General features: G+C 41.1%; 1 protein-coding gene and 1 long non-coding RNA gene across 5 annotated transcripts in view; both read right to left on the bottom strand.

Moving 5' to 3' along the window:
• Positions 1–676: 676 nt before the first annotated feature.
• Positions 677–5,334, bottom strand: LOC143775739 (uncharacterized). The gene is made up of 2 exons (XR_013215698.1): positions 3,172–5,334; positions 677–3,093 (listed from the first exon to the last, which is right to left on the bottom strand). It is a non-coding gene; the product is annotated as an uncharacterized LOC143775739 (long non-coding RNA).
• A 2,082-nt stretch (positions 5,335–7,416) lies between these two features.
• LOC143775737 (uncharacterized) overlaps positions 7,417–14,444 on the bottom strand; it is an 83,656-nt gene continuing 76,628 nt past the window's right edge. For 3 of the 4 annotated variants that reach the window (XM_077264238.1, XM_077264242.1, XM_077264240.1), the window contains exons 11-13: positions 13,366–13,478; positions 10,514–10,607; positions 7,417–8,745 (exon numbers count right to left, since the gene is read on the bottom strand). In XM_077264238.1, coding sequence (XP_077120353.1) covers positions 10,541–10,607; positions 13,366–13,478 — 180 coding nt within the window. In that variant the 3' untranslated portion in view covers positions 7,417–8,745; positions 10,514–10,540. The remainder of the gene's footprint in view (positions 8,746–10,513; positions 10,608–13,365; positions 13,479–14,444) is intronic. The other variant, XM_077264239.1, reaches the window with a different exon arrangement.

The following is a 14,444-nucleotide window of genomic DNA, read 5'->3' as shown; positions in this document are numbered from 1 at the left end:
CGCAACAGCAGCTATCGGCAATAGAAGATCCCCGCACACAGGCCCGCGTCAGAGCATGAGCACATCAAAACTGAAAATAAAGACTAAACAAAAACAACCACAAGACGGATTTCATCACCCAGGTATCATTTTAATCAGTATAACGGCGCCGACCTGACACTGTCTGTAGGTTATTGAGCACAATCCTGCTGACGGGTTCCCTTTAACTGCTTTGTAGCTTTCAAAACCTGAAGCAGTTACAAGTAATTAAAAACAGTAAGTAGTTTAGACATTGTCGTCAATATGTTCATGCTTTTTAGCATTTTGTAAGCACTTGACTCCCACATTTGATTGTGTGCACACAATTATGCATCTTTCAATCATTGGGAATGTATTTCTCCTGCACAAAATAAGGGAATTTTTTTCATTTTTCCTACCATACTGTTTCCTCTTACAATTTGTTCTGCTTGATGTTTTGTTTTTGAGAAACACTGTACCTTTACGTTGGCATTCTAAGACACAACTTTATACCATGAGAAGGTGAAAGAAAAATCTATATTTAAGTCTTTTACCAAACATGCAAATTAATTCTATCATAACAGTCCTTCATATGGGTCATTTATAATTATTGTGACATCTTTATCTCATTGTGACTTTACTTGTGAACAAACAAAAAGGCAGACAATTACACACTGGCTGAAAGCAGGAGACAAATCAATTTTATTGGATGTAAACAGTATTTTACAAGGTAATTTACAAGTTCCTAAGCAATAAGAAATTATTTCAAAAGTAAATACATTAATAATTAATTTTCCAACCTTGTGTACAGTAAATGTACTTGTTCTATGAGAGATACGCAGTAATTCTGTTTTGAGAATACATTGAATTATAGCGTATGGAGGAGTTCCTCATGTACAACTTTAGAATGGTAGTGCAATTCCTATATGCATGGTTTTCTGTACTAGTTCAATTCTACTAAAGAGAAACAGATAGGAGTAATACTATATTGTCAAACGAGGAAACATTTCCCAAGGTGCAGTCATGAATATTTCAGAATTCTGAGTTGGATATCTGCATAACATCACGTAATTCAGTCATGAATGATTCAGTTGATTGCAGCTTACTGGTTAAGGTTTTCATTTTTTTTATACTATTCATCTCCACATGGCAATTTTACTTGCAAAAACACTCTTAAAATTTAAATGAAGAAAGATCTAAGGCTACATGCCCACGATGAGCTTTTATCGCATTTTGCACACTGCGTATTTTCGCTGTAGTAAAAACGCATTGTTTTACAGTACCAACAAAGTGGAGGGGATTCATAGAGATCTCATGTCCACTGTGTAAACTCGCCTGTGGCACCTTTTTCCAATTCGCAGAATGTCATATTCTCTTGAGGGTACGCCGAGTATTCTGTGCGGAATTTCCCTATAGACTTGCATTAGATGCGGAAAATCGGCAGGTAAAAAAAGTACATGTGCTTTTACATGTTGCACAGTTCGGACTTACACGTAGATACCCAGGTAATCAGGTTTATGATGCCATAATAAACTGTGTGGACTGTTTAAGTAGAAAAAACGTGCCTAAGTGCTTGAATCCCGTGCCAAGCGAGTGTCCCCCAATACACTCTAAGTTCAATCTTACAACATCTACGCATCCATATCCTGGTCTGCGCTTGCTTGGGGTATTTTCTGTCATCTTGCTTGGTAAACTGTAAAGCGCTGCGGTATATGTTAGCGCTATATAAAAATAAAGATTATTATTATAAAGATTATTACTAGCATTACATTATTCATTATTGTATTGATCATCTGGACCTCCTTATGCCTTTGAAATTTTGACAGATCCCAGACATTGCGCAAGCTGCCTATCTATAAGAGTCTAATTGGATTTATACTCTAGCAGGTCTTAGCACTTTTATATTACACACCTATCTCATATTTACAGATTGACTGGTTCTTCCCCCTTCTGGGCACTCTATTTTTGCAAATTTTATTATATATATATGTTACTTTAATCTTTATCAATAAAATATTGTTTTGTATTTGAATTTTGTGTTCGCTTCATCGGCTATCTACATGTAAGTCCGAACTGTGGGTTTATATTAGGATATGAAGTGCCAGTTCTTTACTCTATGGACAACATTTGAAAAATTAATAAGTGCTTTTACGCAGCGTAAATGCATCAACAACACATGTAATACGCACCTAAGGGCTCATTCCCACTTGATATCCATTCAGAGGAGTGCAATACGACAAATCTGATTGCACTCGCCCTAATGTTTCTCTACGGGGCAGCTCACATTTGCGATTATTTTCTCAAGTGAAAACAACTGCCGCATGCTGCGAGCAATTGAGCCCGAGAATCAGATCAAACACACATATATAAGTCTATGTGACACATCGTACTGCACTTGAATATTTCCCAGGTGCAGTGCGATTCATGCTGACGCCGGCAGCAGAGGAGAGGCAGCTGTGCTGCGATTCTGTCATGCGAGAGGATCAGAGCACAGATCACTGACACTCGGATCACGCACACAGCAGAGCAGGAGCCGAGGGTCATTAGCATATCGCATCCGATGCTCTCCCATGAGAGACTCATCGGATGCCATACTCTAATGGGAACCCGGCCTAAGAATGTCAATATCAGGACATTTAAAAAACAAAGCAGCTTTATTTAATGCATGACATACCAAAGACAAAAAAAAAAACGCACACAAAAACGCAAGTAAACTTATGTGCAGAAAATCTGCAGAGTCAAAAACTCAGCAAACACTGATCGTGGGAATGTAGCCTAAAAAAGGTATAAGTTCCATAGACAAGTCTGCAGGAAAAGCAGATCTATCACCATAGCATAATAGAGACAAGTCTACTGTGTTATAAGAGTAAATGGCAAAAAGATAATAATATGCTGTATGGATAATTCGACCAAAAGGTAAGTAACATGTATTCATGAGCAGAGCACTTGGTGTGCGTCTTCCTAAATCCCAACTCCCTGATAGGACTGAGTGCTAGTGTAACACCTGCAAGCCAGTTGTTTCCTGAATCTGGATGACACAAGAAATCAGCATAACGCCACTATGAACAGCCTACAGGACAGCGTGTGGATTTATACCTTATAATTTCTCTAGATCTTGCAGTGACTAAGGTATAAATGCACACGCAGCCTACCGGACAGTGTGTGGATTTATACCTTAGTCACTGTAAGATCTAGAAAAATTATTTCAGAAAACAAAACCATATCAATCTGACAACATAAAGGGTTCTGCCAAATTATTTAGAATTTCGCTCAAAATGATCATTTCTGCCTCAAAGATGAAATCATTATTATTAACCAAGGGCTATGTCATTTTCACTAGAAAGTAAAAGAATCTAATAATTATAAATAATTTATAATCTTATTAAACGTGCTTAGAAACGGTCAGATTGAGATCCCACAATGAGTTTTTGACACGGCTAGTCCTCTCAGTGCAAAAAAACGCAGCATCTTACAATTGCAGCAAAGTGGATAGGATTTATGGAAATCTCGTACCTGCTACCTGCTGTGCCTTTTTTTTTTTTTTCAAGCTGCATAAACTGACCTGCAGAGCATGATTGAAATCTGCAACATGTCACCTTCTCTTGCGGGTACGGTGAGCTTTCGGTGCAGATATTCACAATAGACTTGCATTAGATACAAATTATCCGCAGGTAAAAATTGCATTTGATTAAAATCACACTTGTTTTTAGTGCATTTCCACTGTAGAAGTGCACTAAAAACACATGTGAGCAACACATGACTACATCAACAAAGTTTTATCATAGCCAAATAGCAGGGAGTATAAAAAACAAAGCAGCAAATATTACACTCCAAAAAAAAGAGAAAAAAATGGAGCGTCAAAAAACGCATGTACAAAACGCAATGAAAACAAAACACAAGTAACCCAATTTACCTTAGGGGATGTGCACTCGTTGAGGATTTGCAACAGATTGTACTGCAGTAAAAAGTCAAGTGTTGGCAGGAAAACCATTGTGCAAAATATGTGGGTTTGTGATGCATTTTTTTTCCTCATTCATCAGAATGGTTGAAAAATACGACAAAAAAAACACAAAACTGACATGATTTGAAAAAAATGCTTTGATGGTTCTAATCTGCAAGGAAAAAAACAAGCAGACTGTGCAGGAGATTCCAGAAATCTTACTCACTTTGCTGGCATTGTAAAGTGCAGGTTTTTTTTAAAAAAAAAATGCACAGAAAAAAAAAACATGCCAAAAATGCATACCCATCAAAAACTCGCCAAATACTCATAGTCGGATAGCAGCCTCAGCGTGCCCATACATTCAGGAGTTTGTGTGACAAACTTGCACATGGCTTTACCACTATTTTATGCAGTTTTAAAGAGCACTCTTTACCATCTCCAGTTATACAGGGGAAAAACATGGTTTCAATGGTGCTTCATCCATGGAAGGTAAATATAAAAAAAAAAACTGTCACAAAACCACTGCAATCTGATGCAAAACAATCTGCGGGTTTATTGCATGTCATAAGGGAAAAGGTTACAGCGACATCTTTTGGTAAAACAAGTATTCTACAATGTAAATGGATATTTTACAGCTAAATGTCACACTGAAAATGCCATCCATCTGGAGGCAGCATGCTACAGAGCAAAGTGATATATAGGCTTGTGGGAAGAGAGTCAGCAGAACTAGTTTTTTTTAACCTAGAGATGAGTGAACATGCTCAGATAAGTTGTTATCTGAGCATGCTTGGGTGCTAGCCGAGGGACTTCAAGTTCCCGCAGCTAACAAACAGGCAATCCCTGCATGTGTGCGGCTGTCGAACACCTGCGATACATGCAGCCGCGGGGACTAGAACATATTTTTATAGGACGCCGAAGACACTCAGCACAGGAGCATGCTTGCATAACAGCTTATCTGAGCAAGACCACTCATCACTGATCTCTTCTTATTTTCAGTCAGGTGGGTGGTCCCGCTATCTGACAGCTATCTCTGTATGCACACTTACACAAGATAGCCATCAATCACTGATGACGACAGCCTACCCAACTGAAGAGCACACAATAAGCAGAATGAAATAGCCTGAACACAGGATATACTGTATGCTTTCCCACAAGCCTCAATATCACCCTGCTCTGTAGCATGCTGCCTGAAAAAAATATAATCTGTACATGAGGTGCTCAATTTGCACAAGATTGATATTATCCTAATCCAATGGGATGGAATCGGATTATGGCTGTAAATTTGAGGCTCAAGCATAACCCCACCACATGCATGAGAGGCCACAGGTTTAGCTGCCAGTAGTGATGAGCGAATATACTCGTTACTCGAGATTTCCCGAGCATGCTCGGGGGTCCTACGAGTATTTTTTAGTGCTCGGAGATTTAGTTTTCATCGCTGCAGCTGAATGATTTACATCTGTTAGCCAGCTTGATGTGGGGATTCCCTAGCAACCAGGCAACCCCCACATGTACTTATGCTGGCTAACAGATGTAAATCATTCAGCTGCGGCAAGAAAAACTAAATCTCCAAGCACTAAAAAAATACTCAGAGGACACCCGAGCGTGCTCGAGAAATCTCGAGTAACGAGTATAGTCGCTCATCACTAGCTGCCAGGTAATAAAGGTTTGTGTCAATTAACAGTTTACTGCAGAAACAAAATATGTATTGGTTCTGAAGGAAAATTGCTATAGTGGTTGGGAAATATAATAGATCAGATACAGAAAAATCATTTCTCTAGAAGGAGGCAATACAAAATCAGAATTAATTTTAAGACCAACAAATTACATGTATCACACAGATTTCTCAGTGTACCTACTATGAAAATTTATGTCAAACTGGCTGTACTATCCCGACATTAGAATGAGCATTTTATGAGCCCAGCTGCAGCTAATGCTGGACTGGAATTGCTCATTTTAATATTAGAAAATCTTTCAAAATGATAGATAGTCTGACATGGCATTTCAAAGTAAGTATATCAAGCAGGTTGTATGCAGGTTGTATTGTGAAACTTGGTGACCAATTCTATTTAAACGTAGGGTCTAAGTAGCAACATCACTTGGCTAAATTAAACGGACTTAAAAGGGGCTCTGAACGTCTATCTTTATTTTCTAGCTTTTTGTATTTTGTCTATAAAATATAACCATATCACATAAATCTTACATTCTTTTCAGATCGGTGTCATAGTTTCCGTTAGAAATGAAAACAACGTGACATATAAAGCAGCCCATCAAGGTGACCATCATTCTGACTAGAAAGATTTATTTTTCCTGTTGTGCCCTGAATTCAAAGAAATTTTTACTTGCTTCAAGATGAAACCCCCAGTAAGCAATGTTCTTTTCCCATCAACAGCCATATAATGGCTTGTTTGAGGCAGAACAAGTCAAATTTCTCAGGCATCTTTTTGGAGAACATATGAGGAGTTTAAAAAAAAAAAAAAAAAAAAAATGTTTCTGGCTGGTGGGGTGGGAGACCGCATTTTTAAAAATTTATTTTGAGGGGGGAGGGGAGATGTTCTTCTTTGCAGTGTTCCCCAAATTAACGTTATTCTGCAGTTAGTATTATTATGGTGATACAAGATTTACATATATTTTTTGCTTTTAAAAGGAACCTGTCACCAGTTTTGGCCGATATAAGATGCAACCACCGCCTTTCAGGGCTGATATACAGCATTCTATAATGCTGTATATCTGCCCCCAACCCGACCTGTAAGAGAAGAAAAATAACTTTTATTTTACTCACCTGTGACGTGGTCTGGTCCGATGGGTGTCGCTCTTCTTGGTCCAGCGCCTCCCATCTTTTTGCGATGCCGCCCTCGTGCTTGCTTCGTGTGGATGACACGTCCCTGCAACATCCACAGACTCCTCAGCAACGCGCTCCTGCGCAGGCGGACTTATCTGCCTTGTTGAGTGCAGAACAAAGTACTGCAGTGTGCATTTATCGGTAAAGGTCAAAGATCCCCGGCACCTGCGCACTGCAAGACTTTGCTCTGCCCTCAACAGAGCAGATAAGTATGCCTGTGCAGGAGCATGGTGCAGAGGATACGCATCATCCACTCGAAGCAGGAGGACGGCATTGCAAGAAGATGGGAGACAGAGAAGAGCGACACCCCTCGGACCGCGTCGCAGGTGAGTATAATAAAAGTTATTTTTCTTTTCTTATAGAATGCTGTATATTAGCCCAGAAAGGTGATGGCCATAACTTATATCAGACAAAACTGGTGACAGGTTCCCTTTAATACTCCTGCAGAATTTTAGCACTTCTATTTAAAAAGGAAAAAAAAATTAAATTGTTATGAGGTTTCTTGGTCACTATATTTTGGCAACCAGAACTTTTTTTTATTTTTCCATCGACAAAGCTATGTGAGGTTATTATTTGTGGGATTGGTATCATTCTGGGGTACATGTGATTTTTTTTTTATCACACTTTATTTCATATTTTTCAGAGGCAATATTTTTAAAGAGTTTTTGTATGGGATAAATTATATATTTATAGGTGGAACTGTTATGGACAAGATGATTCTAAGAAAGCAGTTATGTTTTCATAATAAAGCAACACTTACAGGGAAAAGGCTGATTTTTTTTTTTTTTTGTGTATTTTTTTTTTAAACTTCTGATCGTTCATATGATACACAACAATACTTCAGAAATGCTGTGCATTATGCCAGTAAGTCAGCAGAATGCTGACAAACATCCTATTAGACTCTAAAAGGAGCATTAAGGTAGTGGTCACGTGGGCCACTGTAAAGGTACCATAAACCCAGCAATCTCATGGTGGGCTGACAGAGGGAGGCCCCTCTTTCTACTGACCGGACATTAAAAGGGTTAAACCACAGTGATTGATGGTCTCCTCAATATTCAAAGTTTGAGCAGGAGGCTGCTCTGATTGCTGATCTTGCACATGCAATGGTGGGACCTGCAAGATCAGCATGACTTAGGCTTATCTCCATGTTGAGGATTCCATGCACTATGGATGCAGCGGATACCCCGCTCCATCCAAAGCGCTGCCCCGTTGTACGCGCGGTGATTGCCCATGTGTTCATTGAACACATGCGGAATCACGGCATCGTATTCATAGACTGGGTTATTTATCTTGCGGAGACGGAGCGTCTCTTCAAGATAAAGACATGCAGCGGTCTGGAAAGACGCGCCACATGTCCGGTTACGCAGGGCCGCCAGATGCGGCCCTGCACGCTTAGTGGAGAAGGGATTTCATAAAATCCCATCCACTATGCTGTAACATCAGGACGCTGCAGATTGGACGCTGCGGCTGTACGCAGCGTCCAATCTGCAGCACATACTGAAGGAATACGCCCCGTAGAAACATAGCCTTATATATCAGTCATGGAGAGTGGTTAAAACCTCATGATGGCTATATACATCATAGAATGTGATGTGGGTGACGATAATGCTGGTTTTTCATTCCGGTTGGATTAGCCGCATTCGAGATTATCTTCAACTGAATTGTAATTTTGTTTATTTTACATTTTCCTAAGAAAATAAACTTTTGCCTGCTTATTAACCCTAACAAATAAACTATACTGTCTGTGAATGGCAGAATTAAAAGTACAAACAATTCACGACATTAAGACATATATAACATAACTAAGCAGGCTTTTTCCATTAACATGTTAATAACCCCTTTAATAAAGCAACAAAAGCAATGCATTAATCATTTTTATACTGAAGTTTTTGGTATATTTTCTGACTTCTTGGTTCCAGTACTATGATCTTACTTTTCATCAGAATGGGATGTGATGCTTGATAGGACACTGGGGATAAAACAACAAGATATAAATGAGAGAAGATAAAATGTGGAAAGGTCCATACAGCTACTAAATAACAGTAGTCATACAGACACATTCTGAAATACTTAGAACTAGCCCATTGGGGATACAGAGCATGGCATTAATCCTTTTTCTTTTAATCTGAAAGTCTTACGCCATATATTGGGTGTACTTTGTTAATAAACCATGTCACATTGGTGACTCCTAGTCCCACCATAGGAACCAACTCTCTGCCCCCTTCTATCTACAAAGACCATGTATGCCTCCAGTGTTAACTGCAGGGTACACGTAAGACATTACACACTCCAGAAACTAAAATAGTTACTGTCGTTTCAACAAACTTTACATAAATAAGTAGTAGAAATGAATGAGAAACACATAAGGATTTTTGTTATTAACTGATTTACAGATAATCTATGTGACCTTATTGATTTAATATACCCATTTATTAATTTAACATACCATTAACCCCTTCATGACTAGGCTATTTTCCATTTTTTACATTTTCATCTTTTCCTCCCCTTCTTCCGAGAGCCATAATGATTTTGTTTTGTTTACGAGGGCCTTTTTTTGGCAGGATGATTCAACTGATCAAGTGATGCACTGGAAAGCAGGAATAAATTCCATGTGCATTGAAATTACAAAAAAAAGTGTATATTTCACATTTTAAAAAAAAATTATTTACCATGTTCACTAGTGATGAGCGAATATACTCGTTACTCGAGATTTCCTGAGCATGCTCGGGGGTCCTCCGAGTATTTTTAGTGCTCGGAGTTTTAGTTTTTAGCGCCGCAGCTGAATGATTTCCATCTGTTAGCCAGCATAAGTACATGTGGGGGTTGCCTGGTTGCTAGGGAATCCCCACACGTAATCAAGCTGGCTAACAGATGTAAAGCATTCAGCTGAGGTGATGAAAATGTAATCTCCGAGCACTAAAAAATACTCGGAGGTCCCCCAAGCATGCTCGGGAAATCTCGAGTAACGAGTATATTCGCTCATCACTAATGTTCACCAAATGGTAAAACTGACCTGGCAAAATGATTATACAGATACCAAATATGTACTTTTGTTTTATTTAAGTGGTAAAAAAAAATAATTAAATTTGCTGCTTCTGTCGCCATTTTTCGAGACCCAAAACACTTTAAATGATTCAGGTATGGGGCTGTGTGGGGGCATATTTTTTGCAGCCCGAGTTGACGTTTTTACAGATACCATTTTGGAGTAGAAAGGATGTATTGATCGTCTTTTATTGCAATTTTACTGCAACGTTGTTGTGGCCCCCCCCCCCAAAAAAAAATGTAATTCTGGCATTTAAATTTTTATTCTCGTTACGCCATTTACAGATTGGATTAATTATTTTATATTTTGATAGATCAGATTTTTCTGAACGTGGCAATTTCAAATGTGCATCTCTCGATTTCATATGAAAGCCAGCTAAACACTGGCTTTCACAGGAGTATCGTAATGACACGCATGGGGGTACCAATGGGCACAAGGAATTATATGCCCCCCCCCCTTACCGTTGTGTGTTAAATGCAGTGGGGCTCTCAGTGCAGGCGCTGGACAGCTTAAGAACTCTATTCACCTGCAGATTAGCCCCATATCTTCAGAGTAATAGAGGGTTTTTTTTAATCACAGGCTCCCTTTAAACATTATTCTGTTAACATACCATCTCACTCAACATGTGGCAAGTGAACAAGCAAACAAACACATGACTAGGCAATAAATAATTCAGCTTCTTCTATATACTTACCACTCATGTTACCTGGGAGGAAGGAAGCTACTTCTTGCTCACACTCTTTCGTGACAATGTCTTGGAGGTGTTCGCATATTTTTGCTTATCCTTTCTGCAAGTAAGAAGTCAATATAATATTTGAAGAAAAAAATCTTAAAACGAAGCATGAAAGTGGCAGAGTAAAATTTCAAGGGGTATCTGGTTTTAAAAACCTATTGTAAAATACCCTATTAAGCTCTTCTAAGTTAACCCCTTCATGACCGTTAACGTATATGTCAAAGGTTGTGTCCCTGCCTTTGATCTGGTCAATCACTGACCGTAATATTTAATTCTCGCTGTCATTCATCCCGTCCATCGGCGTCTCTGCCACGTGATTGTGGAGTGCCGATGGTTTGTCATGAAAGCTGGGCGTCTGCTTATGACCCACCGTGTCTTTCATTACAATTTTCCTGGGACTGTTGGCTCATGACCGGTGTTCATAGGAGACTGCGATTTCTGTTATACATAGCTGAAAGAGACTATTTATTTCAGTCAAAATAAAAAAAAATAAAAAGTTCAAATCACCCCCTAACAAAAATAAAAAATACACATATCTGGTATCGCTGTGTTTGTAAAAGTCCGATCAATAAAAACATAAAATAAATTAATCCAATCAATAAATCGTGTAACGAGAGAATGAATCAAAACGTCAAAATTACTGGGTTTATTTGCTGCTGCAACATTGCAATAAAATGCAATAAGAGGCATACAAAACATCATATCCACCCAAAAATAGAATCAGCTCAGGGAGCAAAAAAAGAGCAATCACCCAGCCCCAAATCCCTAAAAAGAAAAACGCTACGGGTGTTGGAAAATGATGACAAAAGTGAATTTTCAAAAACATTGTAGAATTGCATTTTTTTTTTTTTGCAATTTTACCGTACTTGAAGTGTTTTCCTGTTTTCCAGTACACTATGTGGCCAAATAAATAGTGTCATTCAAAAGTACAACTCATCCCACAAAAAACATGCCCTCATACAGTTATATGACTGGAAAAATAAAACATGGCTTTTGGAAGAAGAAGATTAAAAAATGAGAACAAAAAAACGGAAAATGGCCAAGGAATGAAGGGGTTAAGCCACCTAAACTCTCACCATTTTAAATACATGAACTAACAATATTAGTACACATGCCCCTGTATGCTAAAACATATACAACCTTATTTCAAATAGTGATAAACATCTTAACATGTCACTCTATGCCACGCAAAATGCAGTTAAATAGCTAAAAGAAATGTTGAGTAGCTACCGAAACATGCAGAAAATAATGTTGAAGAGTCATCTGGGAGGTGACAATATCTAGAAGTGTCACACAGCCCAAGCGCTAACCTCACATCTCTTACAGCTGTCCTACGTCATTACCGGCGTTTTCTAACCTGCAGCTAGTTGGAATTATCATGAAGCAAAAAGTGAGTAACTCTTCCTAATTCCTCTGTCCCAGCAGGAATTTACATTCAAACTGAATCACATTTAGTATTTAGAGACATTTAGATACTTTGTCAGCTTGAGTAATAAGGAATAGATAGTTTAGGGTCCAAAAACCACCTGACGCACTCCGCCCAATTTCAACAATTGATTAGCAGAAAGCATGGGGTGATCAAAAAGAACGTATCATTTGGACCTCTGTCTATTTTACATACTGCCCATTCATTTTATTGCTAGTGGAAAACGGACCACTCCCTATCCAGGTTCTACATCTCAGCGGCAAGATACCTGTGCGCAGATTTTTTAAAAATGATCTTATGCACAAAAAGGTGACAAAGGTGCCCCTTGCCTTGCTAGTCACTATCCATATTTAAAAATAAAATTACATAGGTGTTAAAACATTCCTTCTCAGAGAGTATAAGGGGAAGCAGGACCCGGCTTTCACTTCTGTCAGACTACATGCCTGAAAGTTCATAGTTTCATTATGATTATTTTCAGATATCTGTTTCTAAATTTCACTTCACTAGAAATACATTTGGATAAAATACTCTGGATGGTGTGAATACGGCTTGGGTGTGAGCACAGGTTGGGCGTGAGCACGGGCGCTGGGCGTGAGCACGGGCGCTGGGCGTGAGCACGGGCGCTGGGCGTGAGCACGGGCGCTGGGCGTGAGCACGGGCGATGGGCGTGAGCACGGGCGATGGGCGTGAGCACGGGCGATGGGCGTGAGCACGGGCGATGGGCGTGAGCAAGGGCGATGGGCGTGAGCAAGGGCGATGGGCGTGAGCAAGGGCGATGGGCGTGAGCAAGGGCGATGGGCGTGAGCAAGGGCGATGGGCGTGAGCAAGGGCGAAGGGCGTGAGCAAGGGCGAAGGGCGTGAGCAAGGGCGATGGGCGTGAGCAAGGGCGATGGGCGTGAGCAAGGGCGAAGGGCGTGAGCAAGGGCGAAGGGCGTGAGCAAGGGCGAAGGGCGTGAGCAAGGGCGAAGGGCGTGAGCAAGGGCGAAGGGCGTGAGCAAGGGCGAAGGGCGTGAGCAAGGGCGAAGGGCGTGAGCAAGGGCGTGAGCAAGGGCGTGAGCAAGGGCGTGAGCAAGGGCGAAGGGCGTGAGCAAGGGCGATGGGCGTGAGCAAGGGCGATGGGCGTGAGCAAGGGCGATGGGCGTGAGCAAGGGCGATGGGCGTGAGCAAGGGCGATGGGCGTGAGCAAGGGCGATGGGCGTGAGCAAGGGCGATGGGCGTGAGCAAGGGCGATGGGCGTGAGCAAGGGCGATGGGCGTGAGCAAGGGCGATGGGCGTGAGCAAGGGCGATGGGCGTGAGCAAGCGCTTTGAGTGTGAGAACGAGCTGGGTGTGGGCACTGGATGGTATGTTGGCGTTTGTGTGCATGGGATCTTGGTTATGAGCCATACCTTGACATCTTCACTCTATTTCTGCAGCCCTTTCCTCCTTCCCAGTGTATTGAGTGGATGTTCTTATTCATCATGCTTCCACATGAAATGCAGGGCTTCCCAGTACTGTATGGCTGCATAAAACAAACAAAAGAGGAGTTAAACACTAGACGAGTGTGAAGCTAGCTCCTTCTCAACTCGGTGTTTTTCAATTTTTGTGCGGTTTTGTTTTATCCTCCCTTTATTCCAAGACTCATAACTTTTTTAATCTTCACTTGGTGTGGTATGGAGAAAGGTGAATAGTCATTCCATTAATGAGCGGGGGCTCATGATGGCTCAGCCGCAGGAGCTGCAGGCACAGGAACAAGATGTTGCGAGGGTGCGCAGGGATGGTAAGCAGGATGTTTTTTTTTTTTTTCATGCTTTTCTCATGGGGGCCATGCATACAACAATAGGGATAAGGAACCATGCATACCAGTATAGGGATGAGGAGCCCGTACATACAAGGATGGGGTTGAGGAGGCCGTGCATACCAGGATAGGGATGAGTGGCCATGCAGACCAGGATAGGGAGATTGGGCATGCATACCAGGATAGGGATGAGGAGGCTGTGCATACCAGGATAGTGGTGAGGAGGCCGTGCACACCAGGATAGGGATGAGGAGCCATACATACAAGAATAGGGATGAGGAAGCCGTGCATACCAGGATAGTGGTGACGAGGCCGTACATACCAGGATAGGGATGAGGAGCCATGTATACCAGGATAGGGATGAGTAGCCAAGCATACCAGGATGGGGATGAGTGGCCGTGCATACCAGGATAGGGATGAGTGGCCGTGCATACCAGGATAGGGATGAGTGGCCGTGCATACCAGGATAGGGATGAGGAGCCATACATACAAGAATAGGGATGAGGAAGCCATGCATACCAGGATAGTGGTGACAAGGCCGTACATACCAGGATAGAGATGAGCAGCCATGCATACCAGGATAGGGATGAGGAGGATGTGCGTACCAGGATAGTGGTGAGGAGGCCATGTATACCAGGATAGGGATGAGGAGCCATGTATACCAGGATAGGGATGAGGAGCCATGCATAC

The sequence above is a fragment of the Ranitomeya variabilis genome, chromosome 5 (genome assembly GCF_051348905.1).
Source record: "Ranitomeya variabilis isolate aRanVar5 chromosome 5, aRanVar5.hap1, whole genome shotgun sequence".
NCBI lineage: Eukaryota > Metazoa > Chordata > Amphibia > Anura > Dendrobatidae > Ranitomeya > Ranitomeya variabilis.
The sequence above is the reverse complement of the archived record's forward strand: the minus strand, read 5'-3'. Positions and strand labels throughout refer to the sequence as shown.